Raw genomic sequence first — 25,903 nt, forward strand, 5'->3', positions numbered from 1 at the left:
TGGTGTGTCTCCAGGCCTCCCGATTGGAGGCCAGAGTAGACCAGTTATGGTGATCAATATGGCCAAGGCTGAGATGTTGTTTCAGGGAGTCCTTGTATCTTCTCTTCGGGGCTCCTCTCTTGTAGCAGCCGGTGGCAAGTTCACCATAAAGCAGGATCTTAGGGAGGTGGTGGTCCTTCATCCTGGAGACGTGCCCTGCCCAACGCAGCTGTGTTCTCAGCAACATGGCTTCAATACTTGTGACTGCTGCTTGTTCTAGAACAGATGTATTGGTCACATAATCTGACCAGTGAATGTTTAGGGTTGTGCGGAGACAGCGTTGATGGAAGCGTTCTAGGAGACGCAGGTGGTGACGGTAGATGACCCATGATTTGGATCCATATAAAAGAGTAGACAGCACTATGGCTCTGTAAACACTGATCTTTGTACTTTTCTTCAAGTGTTTATTTCACCAAACTCTTTTATGAAGCTTTCTGAAAGCACTATATGCCTTTGCTAACCTGTTGTCTATCTGTTCAATCTTTTCATCCGAGGAGATGAGGCTGCCTAGGTAATTAAACTGCTGAACTGATTTGAGCTCTGATTGGCCAATGGTGATATGGGGATGATGGAAGATGCCCTGAGGTGCAGGTTGGTAGAGAACTTCTGTCTTCTTTAAGCTGACTTCCAGCCCAAAGAGCTCAGCAGCGTCTGTAAAGCAGGATGTTAAACGCTGCAGGGCTGCTTCTGTGTGGGCAACAAGGGCAGTGTCATCAGCATAAAGCAGCTCCTGGACAAGAAGGTTTAAGGTCTTAGTGTGGGCCTTCAGTCGCCTTAGGTTGAATAGGCTTCCATCAGTACAGTATCGAATGTAGACACCATCTTGATCATATACCCCTAGAGAAGCCTCTGTTCTTATAGTTACTAAAACCACAGTTCAGGAAAGCTCTTAATAATACATGGTGAATTTTGGACACAAATCTAAGAAATCATATTTTGGCGCCTCGCAAGACACAGCTCTTTCTTTAGGTGCCACTAGTAATGAACAAACGTGGCTTAAAGTGCGACATGCAGTGAATCACAGTTCTGGCACCAAACACCCACTGGCATTTCTGGCAGCCTTCCTCAGCACCTCTCCCTGTTAGACTTCATTAGGTTTGCTCTAGAAAAAAGCACAGCCATTCATTGCTTCATGATCCTGGTCTCAGCTTTATAGTTTGAATTGTCCAGCCTCCAGAGAGAAGCAGGATAAAAGGCAAATTCCCAGTTTATGCCAAAAACTTACTTTATTAAATAGAATTTTAAACCACTCCTTTTCTATGCAATAAACTATACACTGAACTCTTGTGATTCAGTTCACAAAATAATAAAGATATTGAAAAAAGTAAGCTGTTGGCAATTAGTAGTGACCACACTGAAGCTTGAATCACTGCAATGGGGCAGATCTCAAATCTCTGTGGTAAGTAGCCATCACTTACCAAATTTTATACAGTATCAGCAGAAATTGAAATTATTTATTAGTGCTTGCAAAAATATCTGCCTGTGCTGTGTTCTGACAAATTAAAACCAGTAGTTTTTTTAGTAGTTTTGAAGTCACTAGGTAAAGTCACTAAGGTGTTCTGAAATAAGCTGAAAAAAAATTCCACATACCTTTTCCTCTCAGGTGGCCCCATCTGTGCCTCAGCCTGTTAGCACCATCCTTCAGACAAAAAATGATGGCAGATATGTTGTCCAGAGAAGGTTAAGGCAGGTCATGGCAGGAGAGACCCATGCACATTACTTCCAGCCTGGCAGGGCAGGGTAGTGCATGGCTGTTCCTTGTACAGACCCAACTACTGCTCATCACATAAATACTAAAAATAAAATTTAATTAGAAGTTTGATCTAGCAACATGATTTTGTGGCAGATGACAAAGGTAAGGGAGGTATTAACCAAGGAAATGTAAAAGAGGTATTAATTAAGGATGCCCTTACATAACCTCTACCTGGATCTCATCTGACTATGATTTCAAGAATAGTTTAAGTAGTCGTAACCAAATAATGTAAAAGGCTGTAGCTGCAGCCTTTCTAATGTATCAGTTCTGAGCAGAACAAAGATGACAAGCATAATGTCCTCCTTGCCCTCAAGGCTTCTCTTTGGACTAACATTCTTCTTGTGCAGTGGTCTGAAGCGCTTGCCGTGGCAACAAAATGGGGAAAACAAAACAAAACAATTAAAAAAAATCCTGTAAAAAATGCAATGCAAACTTCCTCCCCCCTATCACTCTTCTCCTGTATGGCTTAAGGAAAAAAATTTATTATACACACAGCATAATAACCCCAGAATAGAGCATCTAGATCATTTCCCTCCTCTATGGGAAAGAGCAGATGGAGGGAGAAAACAAATACTGCATGTTGGGATGAGTTGTCTCGATCCTGTCAGGTGAAAGGAAAGGCTATGTATGAACAGCAAATATGTAAAACAGGGAACATTTAATGGTTGTCATGTATAAACAAAATATTTTTAAAAAGTGAGTCAAAGAGTGTCAAATGTTCAGCTTTATCATTGCACTCCAACTGATTAACTGGTCACTCACCAAATGCAGGCTAGATGAACTCAGTGTCATTTCTGAGACTACAAAGGCATTGTGAGGACAAAGCAGCACATATATAAAACTACTATATAGAAACAAGAATCATATTGTAAGAAATATTCACACAGTTTCATATAGAGAGAATGAATTTAAGGATGCAGTCTTTGAGAATTAGATACAACATCTGGATAAGGTTGAAGTCCTAGCTGTTTGTTATCTTTCAACTTTTGTACTATAATTCTGGCAAATTCCTCTCCTTGGCTGTCTGAAGTATCAAGTAGCTGTCGTACTTTTGATGTCCTTGTAGGTTTGGTGCTTATAAGTTCATAATCTTCTTTCATGAGTAAAAATCTTGCTAGAAGAGCATCCAGTGATTGATTCAAACATGCTTCAGTCATCTGATCAATAATTTCTTCTCTTTTACTTTGGATCCACTGATGAGCTACATTCTGCTGTATGGTTTCCAATACAAAATCTGAGATTGGAGAGGATTAAAAAAAAGAAGGGATTGTAACTGTCTGTCAATAAATGTTGCCATAGAACAAAGAACAAGCTGAGAAAGAGCTGCTAAAATGCTCCAATTTGTCAAATTTGGCAGTTAGAGTATCTTTTCTATCTGAATCACAGAATAATTTAGGTTGGAAGGAACCCTCAAGGAGGTCATCTGGTCTAATAGTCTGCTCAAAGCTGGGCCAACTTCAAGCATAACTCAGGTTGCTCAGGGCCTTGTCCAGCTGAATTTTGAGCATCTCCAAGTGATGGTACTTCTGCAGCCTCCATGGGCAACCTGTTCCAGTGTTCAACCCGACCTGGTACTAAAAAGAGAGAGGTGGTAAATTCACTTTCCAGGGGGATTTTTATTGAAGTTTACTGAAAACATCCTCAAGATGAGGATTCACACAGTGAAAAGGTGTCGATTCTCTTATTTCCAGAAGAGGGTGATGCAACAGATCTTTATAAAATTGCATGTTATTGTGTGTTCCCTCAAAAATATGTATTTCTGAATAATTCATCATGCATTAAAGTTTCTTTTTGTTAACTTTTTTGGAAGCACACTTTTAACAGTTATTTGATGGATAGGAATATAATGTAGTGGGCTCTCGACTAACAGAGATGATGTTAGAGATTCTGTGGGAGATGCTGACACAGCTTCTGCTTTCTCATTGCCTCACTATTACTGAACAGAAGATTGACAAGCTTAAAAAGTGAGAAGTGACAGGCAACCAAGATGACTAGTTCAAGCTAAGTTTTTTTCCTGTTCTGCTGGACTGCAGCATTGCTACAGCAGTAGGGGATAGGATACAGCAAAGGGAATGGGATAAAGACTCATGGTAGCAGGAATTAAGTCTGCTTAAAAGGAAAGAAAAAAGCTAGGACCCACAGGTACGTGTACTTGGTCACATTTTACATTGGTTTTGCTTACTTTGTACTCTAAGTCTACAAGGAGAAAATTACTTGTATTCTTAATTTGCAGATGCTTTGTTTTCATTTTACAGATGGATAACAGTTCCACTTTCCATTTCATACAAACATATATTTGATGTTAGAACACTTATTGTGGGTCTTGGAATTAAACAGTGTTTGCCGTACCTGAAGGAATCAGTGGTGACTGCAGTATACATGATGCAGACTTCGAGGCATCTGAAATACTCCTGTCGGATGAGGGAACATTACTCGTGCATGGGTGCACAAGAAGTTTGGCACTCTGAGTTATAGAGATATTTTCATCCATGCTCTGGCTGCTGAGAGAGTATAGACACCCAGAATTTCCATCTTAGAAAAAAAAAAAGGAGAAAAAAAAAGAGCAAGATGTATTATTTCTATGTTCAAATAAAAAAAAGCCATCAGAGGCTATTTAGAGCAATTCCATAAAACAACTCATAAACAAACTACTTTCACACGATATACAACGTATTAGTCCTTACATTCAAGTTCTGAGTATATTTATGTCCCTTATATTGTACCAGGGCTTGACCATGCGTTTGGGGGTCCTGTTTTATTTTAAAGAAACATTGAGAGTATAAATCTAGTAGATGTGAACTTTAATGAAAAAGCTCTGTTTGACAGAAATTTTTTGTAGGGACTAGAAGAACAAAATAAATCCTTTGAGTATATGGAGAGGTAACTAGAAGTCAGCATGAAAGCAGATTCATTTATTTTGATGAAATTTGGCAGCACAACGAAGGTGATAACATTAAAAGAAAGATTCAGGTGAAGGAAAAGGACATGAGGAGCAATTCAGTGGGAGGCCAATGGAAGCTTTTTGTAGTCCATTAAAACATGATATGACTTCAAGAAAGCTTCATGTAAACTTTTGCAAATAAATAGAAAAAGTACTTCTATCAGCTGGGAAGCTTAATAGTTTCTAGTTTTAGGATTTTTTATAGTAAAAAAGGATCATGAATATGAAAGCAGCAGTAGGAATGACTCACAGAAGAGATAACAAACAGCTGATGAGAAACATACTACAGGACATATGCCTGATTCTGTAAACAGTTTTCATTACAGACTTTCACAGTGTCACTTGATAAAGAGATGTTAACTAAGAACCAGAGATGCAGATATAAGAATTCAGATGAACATCTAAAGACAAAATGAGGTAGCCCCATGGACAACTCGGGATTACCTGTCCAATGGGGGAATCTGAAGGTGTATTCCCAGTTCACTGTTGACCTGTAGAAGAATATGTCTATAAGTATATGGAGCAGGAATAGGAAAATGTGGAAGAAATTACATTCTAAGTATTTTAAAAATAGTGGACTAGAACTCACAGTAACTAGTATTTTATTTCATGAACAAGAGAGAAAGTTGGGCAGAGCTATGTAGTGTGACGCAGCAGATATTATCTACTGCATGAATGAGAAAGAATTAGGAGACAACCAATGTGAGTGAAAGATGATTTTAGAGAAGTGTTTTAAGCAGCTCTGCTGGGATAGATTGTTATAGATCCTTAGGCACACATAAAACTACTGGGATGTTACTGATATGAATGACCTTGACTAGTGATATCAGCATAAAAAGTATAATCATAAAATCACAGAATCGTTTAGGTTGGAAAGAACTTAAGATCATCAAGTCCAACCATTAACCCAGCACTGCCAAGTCCACCATTATACCATGTCCCTTAGTGTCATATCTATATGTCTTTTGAATATCTTCAGGGTTGCTGACTCAACCACTTGCCTGGGCAGCCTGTTCCAATGCTTGACAACCCCTTCTGTGAATAAATTTTTCCTAATATCCAATCTAAACCTCCCATGGCGCAACTTAAGGCCATTTCCTCTCATCCTATTGCTTCTTAATATTGTTTGTTGGTTAAGAGACTGACCCCCACCTGGCTCCAACCTCCTTTCAGGTAGTTGTAGGGAGCAATAAGGTCTCCCCTGAGCCTCCCTTTCTCCAGGCTAAACAACCCCAGCTCCCTCAAAGAGAAACATGCTAATGGGATTTATTCAGATGTTATTCAGAAAAAAACCCAGGTTGACACAAGTTAGAAAGAACCTAGTTGACCTAGAAGACTGAAGTGATAGAAGTGAAAATTCAGAAGGAAAATACGAGATCTAAATTTTCTGCTTCAAGCAGGTCTAATGATTGGAAGCGAGATGAGGAAAAAAACCCTAGGTAGATTATTCTGTAACAAAGGGCCTTGTGAGAAAGGAAAAATACAATTCTAAGGTATACTGAGTAAAGGGTTTTTTTAAGGCAAAGAACTATTCGTCATGTCTTTCATAGTAGTAAGTAGAGGTCTGGTAGTCTTAGTTTAATGACTCAAGTTAGAATATGCACAAGGAGGTCTAGTAGCATCCCAGGAGAATAAAGAAGCATATTTTACAAAGGGATTTCAAAAGTTCACCTAGCAAAACAAAATATATGAAAGGATTACTCTCTAAATCAGAAATGAAATGGGAAGAGGGAAAAAAGCTGTTTAAACTTAAAGAAATGCTCAAGAAAAGCTTGCTATGCAAGGGAAAAACCCCTTTTTTATGTCCATACTTTATAGCAGTTTTTTGCCTGCTTTCACATTAGTGGTCCCTGCAAAGCCAGAGGATACTCCATTCTTTTGAAATATGTTTGCATTCCACCAAGGAATAAACTTAAATGCAGTTTTAGTTTCACAATACACCGCTACTCCACCTGGGTCCCACTGCATTTTTCTGGCTTCTCATGTCAGCAAAACTTCAAAATTGAGTTTTCTGAGGGAATTTTGCCAACTTTTATTCAGAAAAGGGGACAGCTACAAAAGGTCTGTGCAGATACTTTTGCAAGGCAATCTATTAAAGCCATTTTTATTTACTGAATTAAAAATGATCTAGAGGTTGAGCTGCACTGGAAACTTTTAGTTTACTCAGCTTCAAGAATGCCTCAAAATGTGTAGCCTTTTTATATTTAGAAGTAGTTCACAGATTAAAAAAAAAAAGGCAGTTAACCAAGCCATCAAGAGTTTTAAGGGACATTTAAGGGACAAGTAAATGTTATCTCTGAACTAACAACCCAGAGCAGGAAAACTGAAGCTGTGAGCTGTGGAGATTTCTCAAGTGACAGGAACAGAAAATCAGAGCTTAAAACCTCTAGTTTACTCAAAGCACTAAGTTTAAAAAACATATTATTTTTTGACATAAACAGAGACCCAATTTCCTACTATGTAAATGCAATGTCACAGTGGGAGTGTAAAGCTGCACTGGCAACTTAAATTTACTCAAAGTCAAGAGTAACTCACCTGATGAAAGGATATTACACTGTGGGATAGACTTGAGTTTTGATATATCTGGAGAGATGCTCCGAAGGGGAAGTGCATCACATTGCAAGGAGCCAGAGTATGTTTCCTGAAATAAATCCAGGTGTATATTGAACATGCATGTTAAATAAATATGAAGCTGCAATTTTTTACAGAGAATTTCCCCATCACTGTGTTTCCCTGCTATCTAAATGCTCAACAGACAGCACAAATAAAAAAAAGTAAATCTGAAGAAATCATATAATCCTAATACTTGTATTTTTCCCAAGGTGATAGCAATTTTGTATACAAGTTTAAATACCAGTAAGAACCAAAAGCAGAAGCATTAAAGATCAAAATAGCCCTATATGGCTATGCATTTGTTACACTCTGGCTCAAGTGATGAATTTTATGCCTTTCCTGACTGCACAGGAAAATAAAGTGCAGAACAACTCCCCTTACTAAGTTAACCCTTCCTTAAGCTCACAGGATCCTGACATACCAAATGCAACATGTAAAATATTTACCTTTTGGGGATTCAGAGGTATATTTAGAGAAATCTGCTCCACATTTGGTTTCTTTCCACTCTTGTAAATACATTGTGATTCATATAGTGACTGGAAGAGACATTTACCTGTATTAAATTTTTGCTATAAGACAAGATGACAGCTCTGTACAAACACAAGCTTCAACCAGATACAAGATTAGATAAATGACAAACGAGATCACATTCCTTTTAGCATGCAAAAGTTACCAACTTATTTGACCAATTCACAACTGTAACAAAACTACTTACCTTTGATCTCTTTAACAGAATTACTGCTTCCAGCATAGCTATTTCATCAAATGTCCTCAGAACTGGCTCAATGTCTATTAAACATTCTAAACAAAGAAAGAGTACATTGTGAAGGGTTTGAAGTGGAAATCAAACTGTCATTTTGCTAAAGCATCTTTCTTACATTTACAAAAATAATGTGTCTATTGACATATATCAAACCACATGCTGCTAAACAGAAGTTTCCTGCTTCCACATGTTAAAACAGTTCACACCACTAAAAGAAACCCTGTCCTGATCTAGCCACCTCATCACTCTGTAACAAAAAGAGATTCAGGACTGTGCTGCAACTCTTGCATTCCTGAAATGGACAGATTGGTGAGTTTGCTATGTTTCAAGGTAGACCCATCAAGCCTGATTAGCTGAATGGGACCAAACACCATGAGACCTCAGAGTGGGTTGCTGATTTTCCACTCCAGCAGAGGTGTTAAAAATTTATACAAGGAAAATAAATGCACCCCCAACACAGCTCTATCCACAATACATGCTGTGAGGCAGGGCCAGAGAGGATGGGATGGTCAAGGCACTGACTATCACATCCAGTGAAACCAAATGATATTGTTCTCATTCTCACCAAATGCAGCAAGCCAGAGAAGCTAAAATCATCTGCTCACAGAGGGAGGCACAGGACAGCACAATAAGGAAATGACCACATGCCCCTTGCTTCCAAAAGTTTATAATACTAAATATTGAAAAATTTGAGATGACTATATTATAAAAATATCTTTCAAACTGTGCTCAAATACAACAAACCCTCAGGAAAGGATGATATGTATCAGAATTCTACTGCATTTCCATGAACTCACTGATTCAGCAGAACTCATTTATCATACTAACAACCTGTCACACTGCATCCTTGTTAACATATTTTTACTTTTTACTATAATTTTACCACTCTTCTTCCCTATTAACTTTTATTCACTAGCATCTTCAAGACATACAAGAAAATAAGAATCCCAGTATTGAATGTATCAGCTAAACCAGAGTTTTAAAGGCATATCATTTTCCACACTCAAATACCAGTATTGTTAATTTTTGTTGACTATAATTTTGACTATAATTAAATTTTAGGGACACAGTCCAAGTATATATGGAGAGATAGTGATAAGCAGTCTTTATCCTCTATTTCTAAGGAACAGACCAGTTAGCTGAGCTTTTCTATTTAAAGCTTATTTAAAAAAAAGGGGGGTTGGGTGTTTTTGTGTGTGTGTCTGTGTCCTTGTCCTATGATAATTGCAAAATTTCCCCATTAGTGAGCTTTACTTCCCTTAACTTTGCAACAGTTTTGTAACTTCCTCTTTCTTTTTACAATAGTAGAGGAAAAGCAATGCATGGGTTTTTTTTCAAAGACCATCTTACTACAGACACTGCACTAATAACTGAACCCAAGTTTGTTCATACTGTAGTACATATCCCAGGTAATTATCCCTTCAGTGTGACCACAGACTTTAATTGATTTTTTTTTTTGTTAATTGGCAGAGGAAAGCAAGAACACATACAGAAATCTTTTTGATTTTAGAAAATATTCTAAATAGATATATTTACTTGCTTGAAAAAAAAATATACCCACAATTTACACACAAGTCAGATTCACTCCAACATAATCTAACATTTCAAAATGTTCTTAAGGCAAAAATAAAAATGCCTCAAAAAATCATGTAATTCATTTGGGACTGTAAACTCAACATGAAGATGCTGTGATGTTTCCCATTTTGTCCTCTGCCAAATGGATGCAAAAACCCAAAGTTATGAACCCAACCAACCAAACATGCCCTCTCCCCCATCCCCACCCCCATCAAATCAAATCAAACTCTAAAAGCGAAAAGCATCAACTAAAAAACCCTGGCATTTGACTAACTGCATCTTTGAGCAAGAGATCTCTGTACTGTTCTATGTTTGAATACTTTCAGTAACTCTCTTACTCTACATTTTAGTCTCTCCAAGGCAACACAGCTTTCCATACTGAATTAGGACCATATTTTCTAAAGGAGCAGGCTGAAAGTTTGTAAAGCCCGTGCAAATTAAACAAGCACAGCGAGGCAGCTGCAGGAACCACTCTTCACTTCACCACCCTGACATATGTGACCACAGCAACAGTCACAAGAGCAAATTTCACAACTGAAAACAGGTAATCCCTCTCTGCCAATTTTGATGGAATTACCTTTATGCAAGTAAAGTGTGTTGGTTAAGTTCAAACACAGGCTTTCAGAAATAAAACCAAAAGTCTTCCAGTTCACACTCTGCCACTCTAATCTCTACAAGTTCGCACTTCAGTCTTATCCTCTAAATTCTGCAATCCATTGCAAAAAAAGGTTGAACGTAGCTGTATTTGGTTTCATGGACAAAAAGCTGAACACAGAAAAGATGAAAAGTTAAGTTCTTGTTTGATAAAGGAGGTGGAACAATCGAAGACAAAGTCTCAGTGAAAAAGATTTATACTGAGATGCAAACACAAGATGAAGTTACTATGGCTTATCTGATGTGCAATGGTTTGTTGGTGTGTTCGCCAGCTTGCTTGTAAATCCCACAGTCCTCATTTTATACTCACTTCCCCCACCTTAAGAAACCAAAATCCTCTTCCAACAACAAACAAAAAAAACCCCAAACACAAGTAGTTAAACAAAACATGCTGGTTTTTTACAGTTAAATTAAGAGATGCTAAATGCAAAAGACTTCAACAAACAACATGGTTTTATGACACACACGTAATTCCATTCATAAAAGTTTGTTTACGTACATGATGGAAGCAGCCAAGACCCTTATCATAAGCAACAAGACCAAGTACGTATATCTCTTCACGTCCTTACCATTTCCCTTTTGCTACTGTAACCTTGGTCTGTAATGACCACGTCCAACAGAAACCTCATAATTTAAAAATCTTTTCTCATTACGCAAGGCAAACTCACTTAAGAATGATGGTCTTTCATCTGGGTTTTGTGCCCATCCACTTTCCATCAGTCTTATGATGAGCACTCGATGAGGAATGTCCATTGATAAACTTTCTTCACTTAAGTCTAGTCGCTGTCCTTGTGACACGCTGTACATTATCTGCAAGGGGTTTATAACTTCTGTCAAAACAGATATCATGCAGTCATTAGAAACACATGCAATATAAACAGCTTACTACAGGAGGAATAATTCAGTTTGCGGATATAGTATTTACAGTTCATCAAAATAAGTCCATGTTTCTTTTTAAAAAAAAAGTATTTTTAATTTATAAAACAACACTGTAATTAAAAAAACAAACACAATACCAAGAAAGAGTCTAATTTGAAAAGCATCTCAAAGTGTTCTTCAACAAGCTTACAAACTGAACCATTAAAAAGTAACCTCTAAAATGAAGCCCCTTGGTACCCAGGTCTCACGTTTAACCTTTACATAAGATGGGAAAAATAAATTAAAGGAAGACATGGCCTTACCTTCAAATGGCCGTTTCCTTGACATCACTTCCCACATGATAATTGCATAACTGTTTAAAGTATAAAAAGTATAGAAGGCGTTATCTTAGATTACCAACACTTAATTACACAACAGCTTTATATTTTGTGTAAAACATTTTGATAAATGGTCCTCTAAACACACATGGGACTGACTGTAGCTAACCACAATGATGGCTGAATATATGAAAACTAACAGGAGTTTTAACCAGTGACTTCAACTAGAACTAGTTAATAATATTAAATACAGAAAAGGTACGTAATATAAACTCCTGTTCCAAACCTGTATTAACTTTGCTCTAGTAATATGTTGTGAATTATGTACATGCAGTTTAAATCTCAGCACATAAACTAAAGTGAGTCCCAGAGACCCAACTGCTCTGTCCTAACAGCAATACTGTGGCATCTCCCTAGTCCAGACTGACACTCCCTGACATTCCTGAGGGAAGTTGGGTGTAGAAGGGAGGATGGCTTTGATCCACACCTAGGGTATGAACTTCTGCTCAGGATGCACACTCCAGCTTCCCCTCCCATATACGTGCCTTCAACACATGCAATCTTCTCTATAGGAAGAGATGTCACTTTCACACAGCACTCACTTTCCAGAAGTGACTCTTGGGAACACCACTCTGAACTATTGCTAGGAGACTGAACACACATCTGCTTACTAAAACTGGTGACCTTTTCTTTCCATTCACATCAACATGAAAGGGAAGTGGTTATGGTGACCTTAACGTGAGTTCAGTGAGTACAAGCTTGCTCCACCTTTAGTAGACTAGTCACTCTATTCAGCCATCAGGATATATTAAAAAAAATAACTTTAAACAACTTTGTAATTTGAACCAGTTTAGATGATTTCATTTAAATGAAGCATTTAATTCCTGGTCCTTTTTTCAGATGCACATCACAAATTTTATTAAAGCTATCACTACATTTTATGACGCTCTCCAATTTTCTCTTGGCATATTCTGCCGTATGTGAATGAAGCTCTATTCCATGATTTATCCCAAAAGGTCCTAATACTAATCCTACCATATTACTCAAGTATCTGGTTCCATTACCCAGATTTAGAAAAGATAATCCAGGCTAAAGCTTCAGTGCTATAACTTCAGAATAAATGTGAGGTGCTGACAAATGTGTAGTTCCATGCTTCCAGGCCAAGTCTTTACAAGCATTATCACAGTATTGTTCCAGATAATAATCACCATAGTAAATTGCTCTCCAGGCTTGCTCCACACTTTTGGTGTGAATATACCAAGCTACTTTCCTACATCACTAAGAAATCCCACATTTTGCGTACATGTAACTGCCTTTAAGCATCTGATGGCTAATAATTAGAAGAATCAAAAAATTTAAGAAATAACTGGTGCTTAAAATCAATCATATAAATTGAGTTTTCCTAACTACTTATTCTGTTCATATTTTAACATTAATCAATGATAAAATTTATTCATGTAATTTTTAATAAAAGTAGTCCTCCCTTTTAGAAAGTCTGCTTTTTGATGCATACCTGATAAATTTATGCAGTCTGATATTTTTGTCCCTTTTGTAAGAGTTAATGCTGCTTGACTGTTGTTTAAATGATTTGTTTCTTTAAGAAAGGTCTTTCCTCACAAATTAGCTTAAATATCTCAACAACATTCAGCTGTGGTCAACTAGACATCCAGCCTTTCATTCAGTTTGGAATCCTCTACAATTCAAGATTATTTTCTCAGTTCTACAACACTGAAGCATTCCCCTTTACACTGTTCCTGTTTTTCTTTCTTATTTCTGCTTTATAGAATCTCCTTCTGATAGTGAGCTGTATTCGGTTTGCGTAGCCAGGTTTTGGTAGTTGGGGGGATGCAGGGGTGGCTTCTGTGAGAAGCTGCCAGAAGCTTCCTCCATATCTGGCAGAGCCAATGCCAGACTGCTCTAGGATAGACCTGCCACTGGACAAGGCTGACCCCATCAGGAATGACAGTAACGCCTCTGTGATAACATATTTAAGAAGGAAAAAAAGTTACTGCACGGATGAATTTGCAGCCAGAGAAGAGTGGAGCGAGAACATGTGAACAGCAATGCAGACACCAAGGTCAGCGCAGCAGGAGGGGTAGGAGGTGCTCCAGGCGCAGGAGCTGAGGTTCCCCTGCAGCCAGTGGTGAGGCAGCTGTGCCCCTGCAGCCCATGGAGGACCATCAGGGTGCAGAGATTCACCTGCAGCCCATGGAGGAGATCCACTCCAGAGCAGGTGGATGCCCAAAGGAGGCTGTGACCCCATGGGAGGCCCATGCTGGAGCAGAGTCCTAGCAGGAATCTGCTGACCCATGGGGAGAGGAGCCAATGCTGGAGCAGGTTTTCCTGGTAGGGCTTGTGGCCCTGTGGGGGACCCACACTGGTGCAGCCTGTGTCTGAAGGACTGCACCCCATGGAGAAGTGACCCACATGGCAGCAGTTTGTGAAGAACAGTCTCCCATGAGAGGAACGCCATGGGGAGCAAGGGAAGGACAACTCTCCCCGAGCAGCAACAGGAACAACCTGTGATGAACTGACCATAACCCCCATTCCCCGTCTCCCTGCGCTGCTGGGGGGCAGGAGGTAGAACTTGGAAAGAAGGCTGGGGAAGAGGGGAAGGTGTTTTAAAGATTTATTTTACTTCTCATTATCCTGCTCTGATTCTGTAAGTAATAAATTTCATAAATATCCCCATTATGAGTCTGTTTTGCCCGTGATGGTATTTGATGAGTGATCTCTCCCGGTCCTTATCTCCACTCATGAACTCTTAAGTTACATTTTCTCTTCTCTGCCCAATTGAGAGTGCCTTTGGTGGGTGCCTGGCATCCAGCCAGGGCCAACCCACTACATGAGCACAGAACTTCCTGTGTGGCCTTCCTGGAGGTCCTTCACTGTCTCTCCACTTTCATGTCTTCCTGCATGAACTGTCATCCTGCTTTCCAATGTTGTCTCAGTTTCTTTTCTTTCTTCTCACATAGTTCCTCACCTTCCTAATTTATCAGTTTTCTATGCCCTTCTGCTGATGTGTTCTCTCTTATTTTCTCCCATTTGGTTGTTATTCCTCTGCACATATTCTTTTTCCTAACATCATCTGTCTTCCTAATCTCCACTCACTCATTAAGACACCAGTCATAGTTTTTTTTCCCATAATATACCATTTCTCCTTTTTCAATGTTTTCCTAGTGTGTTTTGTCTCATCAAAGGGTGAGGAGAGCAGATATGTTGCCATCTGTATTCTTTGGACAGGAACATCAAGAAACTTCATGTGCCCCTTAAGGGTAAGGGATAATTAAGATAAATAGTAGTCTCCTTAGAAGTCACTAAGACCCTCTTGAGAATGGTCATCTCTCACCAAGATACAATCCTTTCAAAGATTGCAGCAGAAAGATGGACTTTGTCACAGTGATTGGCCTCTTTATGCCTCCGCGATCTCCATTTACGTGACAACTTCCCCCCAAATCCTTCAAGTACTCTTTGAGCTCTCCAAAACATTTCAGACTATTTAACTGTAATTCTAATATCCTCAGAGCAATTGTGTTACAAGTGCCACCACCACGCTCCTTACTATTCTATTACTTCTACTCAGAACTGACCAGTGCAAAACTACCTGAACTTTCATAAAGTAAGTTATTCCTTGAGGAGATCCCTCTAAATGCTTCCTCCAATCCCACTAACGTGTTTTTACCTACTCCCTTTCCAAAAACATGTTTTCTTCTTTCCCCTGAGTGCATTCTGCAAATTATGTTAATTGATCTGCACAGATAACAAGGGTATGTGCATTGACTTAATGGTGTGAATAGCTTTTTTCTTTCCCTACATTGTCTGTATGTGTACACTCATTTAGAGAAACCAGTCTCTACCTGCTTCTGTAGTCCCAGCTTAATTTCTGGAGCATTACACTTGTCACAGTGACAAGAAATGAGTCACTCAATTTTTGTTTTTTATTTTCCAATTCATTTTGCCTATACCCATATGATACTGCTACTACTGAAAATAATAAAATTGCTGAGAATATGTTAAAATCTAGGTTCAGAAAATCAAATCGGAATTCAAATTTCAAAGTGCACTTGAGAACATGAGTTACCTGTAGATATCATGTTTCACACTTGCCCGGGTTTTCTGACTGGGGTTGTAGTCTTCAGGTGGCATGTAGATAATTGTCCCTCCTTCTTGCAAAGAGGATTCACTTCGTGATTGTGACATGGATATGACACGCCACTTGGACATGCCAAAATCTGCAATCTGGAAAGGCCAAATCAGTTGTTCTTAGAAGAAAAACTGGATTTATCTGTTGACAGTTGTTAAAAAATCCTGAAGTATGCTCGGAAGAAGGGGTCACCCAAAGTCCTTAACCTGACACACAAAGAGTATTGGTTCCTCTAGTAACAGGAAACATCAACTCCACTTCATACAGCATTCCCAGATCATGACTCACGCTATCCCTCTAGCACTGCCCTATGCTGTTCTTTTAAGGAAGAACTCATATATTCTATGGCTGGGGAATCTGCTATAGAAATCTGTACCTTATGACAAAAATCACTTTCTTGTGTTGAAAAAAAGCAAATAAAAATCACTGATTATTTCTAGCTCCCTGGTTACAAAGAAATCACAAGTTCAGTATAAATCATAATAGCTCTATGTAACTTAGCTTGCCAGTATGCCGAGGCAGTTCCTTTCTCAGAAAAATTTTAGGGCACTTCACCTCACTCACAAAACTATGATATATTAATCCTGAATTAATAAATTTGATATTCTGAAATTCTGTTCTGCAAAAAGCTGCTGAATATTTTCTTTACTGCACAACCTGGAGCCTGGTCCCTTTCTACAGGTTACAGTACCTCTACATAAAGAATTAACTCACTTCAGTGTACATCCTCAGACATCCATGAGCCAGCATGGATGTCATCAGGCTAGGTTATGGACAGTGACACAAACAGCCAGCAAAATACACCTGCTGGCTGAGCTGCAGGGTGTCTGGCATACAAGGGAGAAAGATAAGCAGCCAGCTATGAGCTCTGCACTTGCCCAGCATTTGTGTAAGAGCAAAATCATTTTCAATGAAGATGCCTGTGCAAGCACTGTGGCAGCTAAAATATCAAAAACAAGCTTTCTGAAGAGTGTACAGTCAAAATACCCAACGAAAAGTAACCTTTTTTCTCTACAACTCACTCTCATCAAGCTTTCCTCACTGTAATTTGTCTTAATTCTTTCTCATTTAATAGATCAGGGACAGTCAGTAGTGCTTAGTGGTGTTACTTTTATACATACGCAATACTTCTATTTAGCATAGGTGATAACCTTCCTTGCATTTCCTGTCAGCTCTCCTAATTCTAGAGAATCTTGCTTTACCTCTAAAAGACACTTGGAACCCTAAGACACTCCTTACAGTGCCTTACTCCTTGCACAAGTGTGCAAGAGTTAAGCTATTCCTTTCAATTGCTCCAGCAAAACAACTCTTCAGATGCACTCAGTCAGAGCACCAAAACCACACCAGTGCTGTTAGGGATTAAAAATGGAGTGGATAAAAAAAATTACTTGGACTAGTCTCCTGATCAGGTTTATCAGGAAGTTCCAGAAATGGTAATACCAGCACAACTGAGTGGGAGGAGGTATGACCTGCTGAGGGTGTGAGCGGAGACAAAGCCGTGTGAGGCACGCTGTGGCCAAGAAACATTTCTGTGCAACAGAGAAAAGAAAGCAGCACTGGATCTTTGCTCGAAGGTCTCACAGAGATTTGTCTCATGGTAAAAACTGAAACATTCACCATTCAAGTATAAATTCAGTGCAAAATATCTCTTACTTCCATTTACTTGAATAATATATTCTATCAATTATAAAAACAAAGGATCTTTAAAAAAAAAACAAACAAGAAGCAACACACCCAACTCTTGCAGTTATGGAAGCACGTAACCATTTTGTCAGAAGTACTTTTAGTCTTTTTTTCACATCACGGTAGTGATATTTCAAAAGGTAGAATTAAAGTTTTAAACTACTGTTACTTCTCTGTGTATCTTTGCTTGTTATCAGGAGTGTCACAAAAGCCATCTTCCAACACGTCCTGATTTCACAGTTATGTTTTACATGTTCTTATACTACACTAAGAGAATACCTAAGTATATATTGCATGATAAATATCCAATGGGGTATTAACATTTGATTTTGACCTACTGTCTTCCAGAAGTAACTTGTCTGAGCATCTCAGACAGGTATACTCTCTATTTTCTTCTTGGAAAGGGCCAGACTCTTGGAAGGCTGACACACAGGAGCATCACTACTACTGAGTATCATCCACTGCTATAGCAGAAACAGCCCAAATTCGGTCTTTCTAGTCTTTTCAGATAGATAAAATCTACGCTTGAGTAATGCAGTTTTCAAAAAGAAAAACTCAGAAGTTCTGTCTGCAAAGATAGAAGAAAAAGTCCAGCATACAATTACATCCTCTCTGTGTGGCCACAACCTCACTCTTCCTCCTCTAAATTAATTAAAACACTTTCATTCTAGACGCTGAAGAACGTAAGAATTAAATAACTCTACCTTGACATGAAACTCATCATCCAGCAAAATGTTCTGGGTTTTTAAGTCATGGTGCAGCAGTGGAGGATTCATGTTGTGCAAATAGTTTACTCCCAAAGCAATTTCGTAAAGAGTGCGGAATCTCAGGCACCAGGGAATGTCAGGATATACGTCTTTCTGCCAAGACAAAACCACAAACCCGGAATATAATCCTCTGTTTTGATCTAACAGCACAACACAAAGGCTTATTTTAGAAGAAAAAGAAAGTGACTCGGGCAAGCAGCAATCTTTTTAAAACATAAATTACACAAACTCCTTAAAAAACTGTAATGGAGCATTAAGACTGATTAGTTGTTAAAACAAATGCATAAATCATGCATAAATAACACTGCATAAAAGTGTTATGTTTCCACCTCCTGGTATTCATGTTCATGACTGCTATACATGATATAGAGCATTTACTACATTACTCATTCATGTGGAAATATGAATTACAGATGAACTTCTGCATGAAACTTGCAAACCACAGATTATGAGTAGTACACAAAGGCAGTCAAGAATCATATCTTCAACTGACACTAGGGGGGAAAAAAAAGCTGTGTTGAAACTAAGCACAAAATATTACCTGTATAAATATTAATACACCTAGAAAAAGGTAATAAAACTCAACTGAAATCTTAAAATTTATATTGACAGTAATGCCTCTATGAAAAACCCACAGATGAGCTCTCTAATGCATGAGATTTGTATTGATTAAAGGTACAAAAGAGGTGCTGTTGAGACAACTGCAGGAGCTTTACAGTAGCAACACTGTATATTCAGGCCAAGCTAATGGGAGCAGCTGAGAGTTCAGCATAGGAGAACTTAGAGAATAAGATCTGGTAGAAATATTCATATCTGTTTAGATTAGCAACATTTGGCTTCTTTAAACTAAAGTCAAAATCTTCAATTTATTTTTTAGAAATACCCAAATTCAGGAAAAAACTCTCAAATATTTATATTGGTAGTAATTCTGAAACCCAGGCTGAAGTACACATAAGTATTTTAGCACCTAACTAGAAAACAACAGAGATTTTTAAAGTGATTCTACATAATAATTCAACATAAAGCTAGTAATAGGTCACAACATTAAAGGAAAAAGTTCAATAAAACTTAAGTCTACTGAGTTAGGTTGTCTTTTGGAGATACAGAAAAGTCTACCAGAGCACCAAAAACTACTAATGATAATTACTGTCTTTCAATGTGAAATATTATTCATAATACACTTTACTATACTAATTAAGTATGGAAATTGCAATCTATTTGAAGCAGCCAGGTATCTATTTAAAGACTGTAAGTACACTTACCGCGTGTAATAGCTGGTTTAATGATCCATTTGTCATGTATTCTGTTACTATCCCCAGAAATTCAGGCTCGTTGCAAATTCCCAAAATTGGCAGAACGTAACTAAATCTGGCTTTGTGTAAAATCTCTGCTTCTTTTAGAAGGTGATTTCTATCACTTGAAGAAAACAAGCAAACAAACAAAAACCATTACCATACCAATACTAGAAGACTCAAAGCAAATGTTGCGTTCACTATATTCTCTGTCAATTATATCCCTGTGTGCAGCACCACCACCTTTCACCATTTGATTTCTACCACGCTCTTTTGATAACAAAACAGCATAAGATAAATTAGAATCTGCAAATGCAAAGACAAGACAGCTTCCCCGGTTTTGTTGTACCACACAAATCTCTCTATTTCCATCACACATTTCATCGTATTTCCAGTAAACAAGGTTCCAGTCAGAACTCCCAACTTTCACCATTCTTTGTAACCATGGTGGTAATAACCAGCCACATTTGTCCTATTTTACCTCAAAACTCCTCAAAAACTTGGATTTAATGCATCTTTACAAATTCAGACCTTGCAGCATGTGGATTCGAGAAGCTCAAGTTTTATTTGTGTATGCTTCTATCCCTAAAAATATTAACTCTTTGGTATGCCTTATATCTCAAATAGTCTTGAAAAAAATGAGTTTGTTGACAATGAGGATATTTGGGCCACGAAGGATAATTCTGAGAGAAAAGATTTAGATCTTACACCAGCAGAGACTGGTACAGGTACATGCCTAGAATATCCAAATACAGGACATTTACAGCACATTTAAAACTGATCCTCTGGACGTTAACCAGTCTGATTCAGAAGCAATAGGGCTGTGCTGGGGCACAGCAGTGTACAAGCCAGGGCTATGCCCATCAGGATTTGTTCAGCACAGCTCCTGTTAATGTGGCTACACAGCTCCCGGGCGAGAGCCACTTGTGTCCATTGAGCTCAGGGCAGTCTGGACCCACAGATGTGGATCTAGCCCTCACAAAGAAAACGCTGTCAGGGTACACAGGGAAAAGAGGAAGCCTGGAGAACTAAAGCCTGCTGCTTTTACAAGAGGAAAACTTTGACTTTAGATGGATGTGAAATCGAGGTCCTTATCTACGTATTAGAAAAAGAATTTTATTATAGGAAACTCTAGGAACGTAGCCATTGAGAAAAGCATGGCACAAAAGACATAACTCTATCCCTTCCTCCCTCTCTCCAGAAAAGACTAGGTTTGAAGGAAACTAGGGGTTTTCCCAGACACATTTGCATGGGATTCAGCTGTAGCTGGGAAACAAATTGCAACATACCGAAGTCTATTCCTGGGTCTGTAAGTCATTTCACCTTTGTCTGCTCCATACCAGAAGGGCACTGAGCAATGCCTAAATGAGTACATGCCCACAACAACTTCCCAACTGGCTTTGCCCTTTGGCTGGTCACACATCATATTCTGGCATGCATAAGACAGACTTCTCATTTAGGGAATTAACTGCACCATGAATTCTTCTTCGAAGCATTTACAGGCTGGCATTTTATACTATACAACCAACAAATCACTTGCTGCAGAGACTCAGGTATAACAGATTTCTTACAGCTTTCAGTCTTCTGATAGCATTTCTGAGCTTTGCATGATATATAGTAAGTGACTGAATTGTTTTGATTATCTTGCTTTCCCTTTTCATCATAACTTCACAGGTTAGATGTCACACTAATTCAAACTCTTGCTAGGCCAAAAATAACATTTGGTGGTTTTCCCCAGCTGAGTTCTGAGGATAAACACTGTATTCCTGATTAGCAGGGACTTAAGCAGACATTTAAATTAAAAAACCCCAAAAAACAAAACCACAAAAAACACAACACCCCCTTCGTCCCCCAGAGAACACAAAATAACTGAGATTTCAGGCAAGATTTCAGAGATAAAGCCCGTGTATACATACCTGGGTAATAAGACGTAAAAGAGTTTAAAACAATTTGTCATAATCTAGTATATCGGGTCACAAGACTAGCAGCCTTTTTGAGTGAAGCTACCCTGCCTAAAGGCATAGTACTAAATCAGACAAACCTGAGGTAATAAAGCTGGAAGACACCAAGATAAGACTCAAGAGGCAGGTTTGCAGTCAGGCAGGCTTCAGACAGCCTAGAAGAGGCAAATTTGCATTGATATGGTAAAATCCTGGCATTATAGGGATTGAATGAGACAGAGATGGATGAAAAATTATAACTTGCTGCCCTCTTACATGGAGTGACAGCTCCTGCAGTAAACATGCTGCTGTTTGGGTTCCTCGAAATTGGGGAACATGACTGCAACACTGAAAACATCAGTTGTACATGGGGGCCTACAAGCCTATTATTTTAAATCAGCTTCTCTCAGTACTGTGAGATATGGGGAAAAAATAATAATTGTGCATTTTGTCAGAGAAGCTTCTCCTAGGAGCTAGAAGCAATCTTTAGTGCATATTCCCTATATTCTCTATATTCTTTCTCTCTCTAAACTACAAATCTATTAGTAATCACTGTACTTTAACACTCTGCTGATACTTCAACAAAACGGTAAGTAACCAACAGGCCCAGAAAGAAGCCAAACTCTGCCAATCCCACCTTGAGGAGGAATCAAGGCGCACACCGCATTATAAAAAGCCTCCAAAAGAAACAACCTAATTAGAGTCTCCCTGATCGAGACCGAAACCACCCATTTCCGACAATCGAAAGAGAGGAAGCTCCGGGGCTGGTACGTGCTTTCTCGTGGCTCAAGCCGATTCACTCTTCCTGGGAATCCCCCAGGATTTAATGCAACGCTGCCTACCAGAACACCAGGACTGATTCACCGACCTGAGAATCCCACGCCGGCATCTTCGCCGCGGCACCTCGACCCCTTTCTGGCTTCGTGGGACCCCCTGCTTAGTTTAGGGAAAGGTGGGCTCAGCCCGTCCTTGCCCCCGGGCCGCCCCCCAGCGATGCCCCATCCCGGCGGTCCCCCTCCCCACCCCGTTACCTGTCTAGCAGCGGCCCCTGCAGGCATTTGAGGGCCACTGGGACCCTCCAGTCGGCGTGGCGAGCGGCAGACACGGTCCCGTAAGCGCCGCGGCTGATGAAACGCAAGTCCAGGAGTTTGTTGGAGGGGATGGAGGGAAGAGCGTAGCTGATGGCGCCCGCCTCGCCCTCACCGCCGTCCCCGCCGCTCATCCTCCCACTCCACCGGGCGCCGGAGAGCAAGGAGCGCCGCTCCTTCCTCTCCCCTCACTCCGCTTCCCCGCCTCTCTCCACACCTCCCCGGCCCGCCTCCTCTCCAGTGTGCCGGCGGTCCTCTCCTCCTTCTGCCCTACGGAGGAACCACTTCCCTTCCGCACGGAAAGAGCCTCCCGCGGTTCCCGCGTCGGTGGGAGGAGCGAGCTGAGGGAGCGCAGAGCCGGTCCCCGCTGACGCCGGGGAGAGCAGTGCCAGGCGGGACTCTCCTCCTTCGGGGAGCCGGGGGAGCGCAGTACCGGGAGTCATCCCTCGGCCATGGATGGAACATCCCCCCACCCCATTCGGGGGAGCACTACTCAGGCTGGAGAGGGGGAGAGAGGGAAGCATCCCCCTCCGTCCGGGAGGGCGGCGAGGGACGTGTTAGTTCTGTTTCCGAAAGATGATGCAGGATGCTAGAGCCGAACGCAGATCGCCGCAGTGATTTGTTCACTGCATAGAATCATAGAATGGTTTGAGTTGGAAGACACCTTAAAGATAATCCAGTTCCAACTCCCCTGCCATGGGCAGGGAACTTTCCACTGGACCAGGTTGCTCAGTGCCCCATCCCATATATATTCACTGCTCAGGTGAGGTGAGAAAAGTGTTATCTCATGCACTTGCTTATCTCCTGTCTCTACTAGGAAGACGTTTAAGGATAGCGGCATTTCAAAAAGGTAATTTCGAAATTTCCAGTAAGTGCGAGTTCACCCTTGCCCCTGCTCAAAGCGAGCTGCCTGATACACTGAGGTGTTAATGAGAGTTTTACATGAGGGTTGCGCAGGAAGGTTTTGTGAGGCCTGTTTGCCAAGTCAAGTTCTCACAGACTAACAGAATGCTTTAATTTAGAGGTAGAGGTCTGTAGCTTTCCACAAGGAGTGACAGTTCCACAGGATGAAATAGAGGTAAACAGCAAATCACTCACCTTTCCACGTGTATGGATCAGGGCCTAAGCACCTGGGGCTTTTCACCTCTCCTCTTTTCTCCCAGTAATGGTGAGACATATGGATTGGAGAATGACAGAAAGGAGCTAAGTTTTCAGACTACGATATTGTTCAATATTTCACAGCATGCATTTTAAAATGACAACTATTTTTCCATTCTGTCTAGGTCCTAGTACTTTAGTAGCTTTGCTGTTTTTCCAATTTTCTTGTATCTTGGATGACTTATATCCTCCAAATGCTGCAGCATTACGAACATACTGAGTAGCTGTATAAAGCAAGCGGTGACTTACTTTCAGTTTTCACTTAGCCTGTGTCCTTTAGATCCACTAGGTGGTTTCCCGGAATTGTAATTTTGAGGCAATATTTAAAATATGCAAGTTTTGGGTATCTGTTTATGCATATCCCTCTCTGTATTTATCATGTTGGTAGTACTATTTGTCATACCATTTCAGCTTTGATATATAAGAAGGATTTTGTTTCCTAAAAAAAATGTTATGCAACGGACAATTACCGTGAGCATGCACTACAAAACCAATGTGTAAATACATGCTTATGGTATTTCCCATTAAGATATTATGTCACTATACTAAAAAATTATTTGCACCTTATTGCCATGTGCTGTGTTGATTTAATGTGTATTTATAGTTTTAAGTATACTAACTTAAACCCCAAGGAAGTTATTGTGGTTCTAAAACATGGATGTAGAGGCAGCAATGTTGGTGCAGTGCCATGCTTCCCTTGGCATGCACAGTGTTCCTGGAACTGTAGGTGTTGTGATTCCCTAAGCCCTATCCGTAAAAGCAGTTTGGCGGCAAGGCTGAGGTCCTAAAGTAGATCAAACTTTTGATAAAACAGAAGTTTTTGTTAAATACTGTTTCTAAATTATGGAAACAGTATTGAGATCATGTGAAAGATAAATAGCTGCCTCTTGGTTTCTTCTTTGAATTTTTAACTTGTGAGATTTCCCACACGGTCCTTTTCATTCTTGGTAAGAAGTCTTTGGTCTGACTCTTCCTTTCACAGGGGAATTCTCTGAAGATCTCCACTGATAATGAGATAAACAAAGGTCCACAGCAAAGAGGATACTTTTTGTGTGTGTAGTATTTCTAGTGGTTTGATAGTGTTGTAATGAATGGTTCTGAAAGTGTGACAGCTACGTCAATGAGCTTAGTCTTCAGCTTGCAAAATCTAGGAGGGCGGCTACTATGTGATCAGTATATGATGATACAGACTTGTAAAATGCTTTTCTTTCCTTGTATCTCTTTAAAAGATCAAGTAAAATAACAACTGAAATAAAACACATTTTCCAGACTGATGTGGTATTTGCTTTCTGAGATTCTTCCCTGTGGGCAGCATAAGCTGGAAAGGGCTTTTATATTTCTGCTGTAAACAGATATTCACACAGATGTTTAAAAGCTATGACTGTGTGTTGGAATCCAGGATGGATCTCAGTCTGGATGTGTCACCTAGCTGTGACCAATTTGGAAAAGACCTGGGAAGAGACCTACCTGCGTATCATCTTCTTCCACCTCATATTCTGCCACCTCAGCTACCTTGTCTTCTGGTGCTGTGCTTCCCATACAAAGTTACACAATATTCAGAGAGGACAGATACTAATAGCTCCCATGAAACAGTGGCACCTGGACTGTGATGATCAGCATCTGTCCTGCCTCATAAGTACAGCCTTACTTTGGCTCTGTCAGCACCATCCCTTGTTTTTTCAGACTACTTTTTTTTCTTTTTTTTTGCTTCTTCTTTTTGGTGATATTTACAGGTATTTTGCAAATAGGATCCTATTTATGACATGATTTAAAATAACAGGCCCAGCAAGATGGAATTATTATCTTGCCCATAAAATTTGGGACAATTGTATAACAAGCTGTCATATTTTTAGCAAAGTAGTAAAAAAAATGGTAAGTGATTAAAATCACGTAGTGAAAGTGGTTATGTCTCATAAAGATAATTGAACATTTGCTTAAGTCACTAATTTCCTGTGATCATATAACATTTAATATCCATTATCAACATTTACTGGATATGGCTACCTTGAGGACAGGGAAATGCTAGTCTTAAATACACTAATTTGTAATACTTAGATAAACTATATGTGTTCATATGAAGCAATATAGAATCATGTCAATAGTCAGAACATGGACTTACATATTTAGTTGTTATATATCTCAAACAATTTTACTGTATTTTTACTGTTGGACTTAAACATGACAGACTCTGTTACCTATTAAATATTCTGAAACATTTGGGGAAAAAGCATTCTTTTTCTCTCAACTCCTGATAGTTCCTAAATTTGAGTTGTATAAAGGATCCTGTTTCAGAAAAT

At 39.5% G+C, this 25,903-nt stretch overlaps 1 protein-coding gene across 2 annotated transcripts; it reads right to left on the reverse strand.

Moving 5' to 3' along the window:
• Positions 1–1,450: 1,450 nt before the first annotated feature.
• Positions 1,451–22,777, reverse strand: RIPK2 (receptor interacting serine/threonine kinase 2). 2 transcript variants are annotated; one of them, XM_027681947.1, is made up of 11 exons: positions 22,392–22,770; positions 19,391–19,544; positions 18,066–18,221; positions 15,616–15,773; positions 11,520–11,569; positions 11,007–11,168; positions 8,062–8,147; positions 7,793–7,882; positions 7,269–7,374; positions 4,142–4,324; positions 1,451–3,026 (listed from the first exon to the last, which is right to left on the reverse strand). In XM_027681947.1, exons 1-11 carry the CDS (start codon positions 22,580–22,582, stop codon positions 2,701–2,703), a joined length of 1,662 nt encoding a protein of 553 aa, XP_027537748.1. In that variant the 5' UTR covers positions 22,583–22,770; the 3' UTR covers positions 1,451–2,700. The 2 variants fall into 2 exon arrangements, with proteins under 2 accessions (XP_027537748.1, XP_027537822.1); XM_027682021.1 differs by having other exon boundaries at positions 2,919–3,366; positions 22,392–22,777.
• Between the last annotated feature and the right edge of the window lie 3,126 nt (positions 22,778–25,903).

Source organism: Neopelma chrysocephalum, unplaced genomic scaffold, assembly GCF_003984885.1.
Source record: "Neopelma chrysocephalum unplaced genomic scaffold, ASM398488v2 Primary Assembly neopelma1_22, whole genome shotgun sequence".
In the NCBI taxonomy this organism is placed as follows: domain Eukaryota; kingdom Metazoa; phylum Chordata; class Aves; order Passeriformes; family Pipridae; genus Neopelma; species Neopelma chrysocephalum.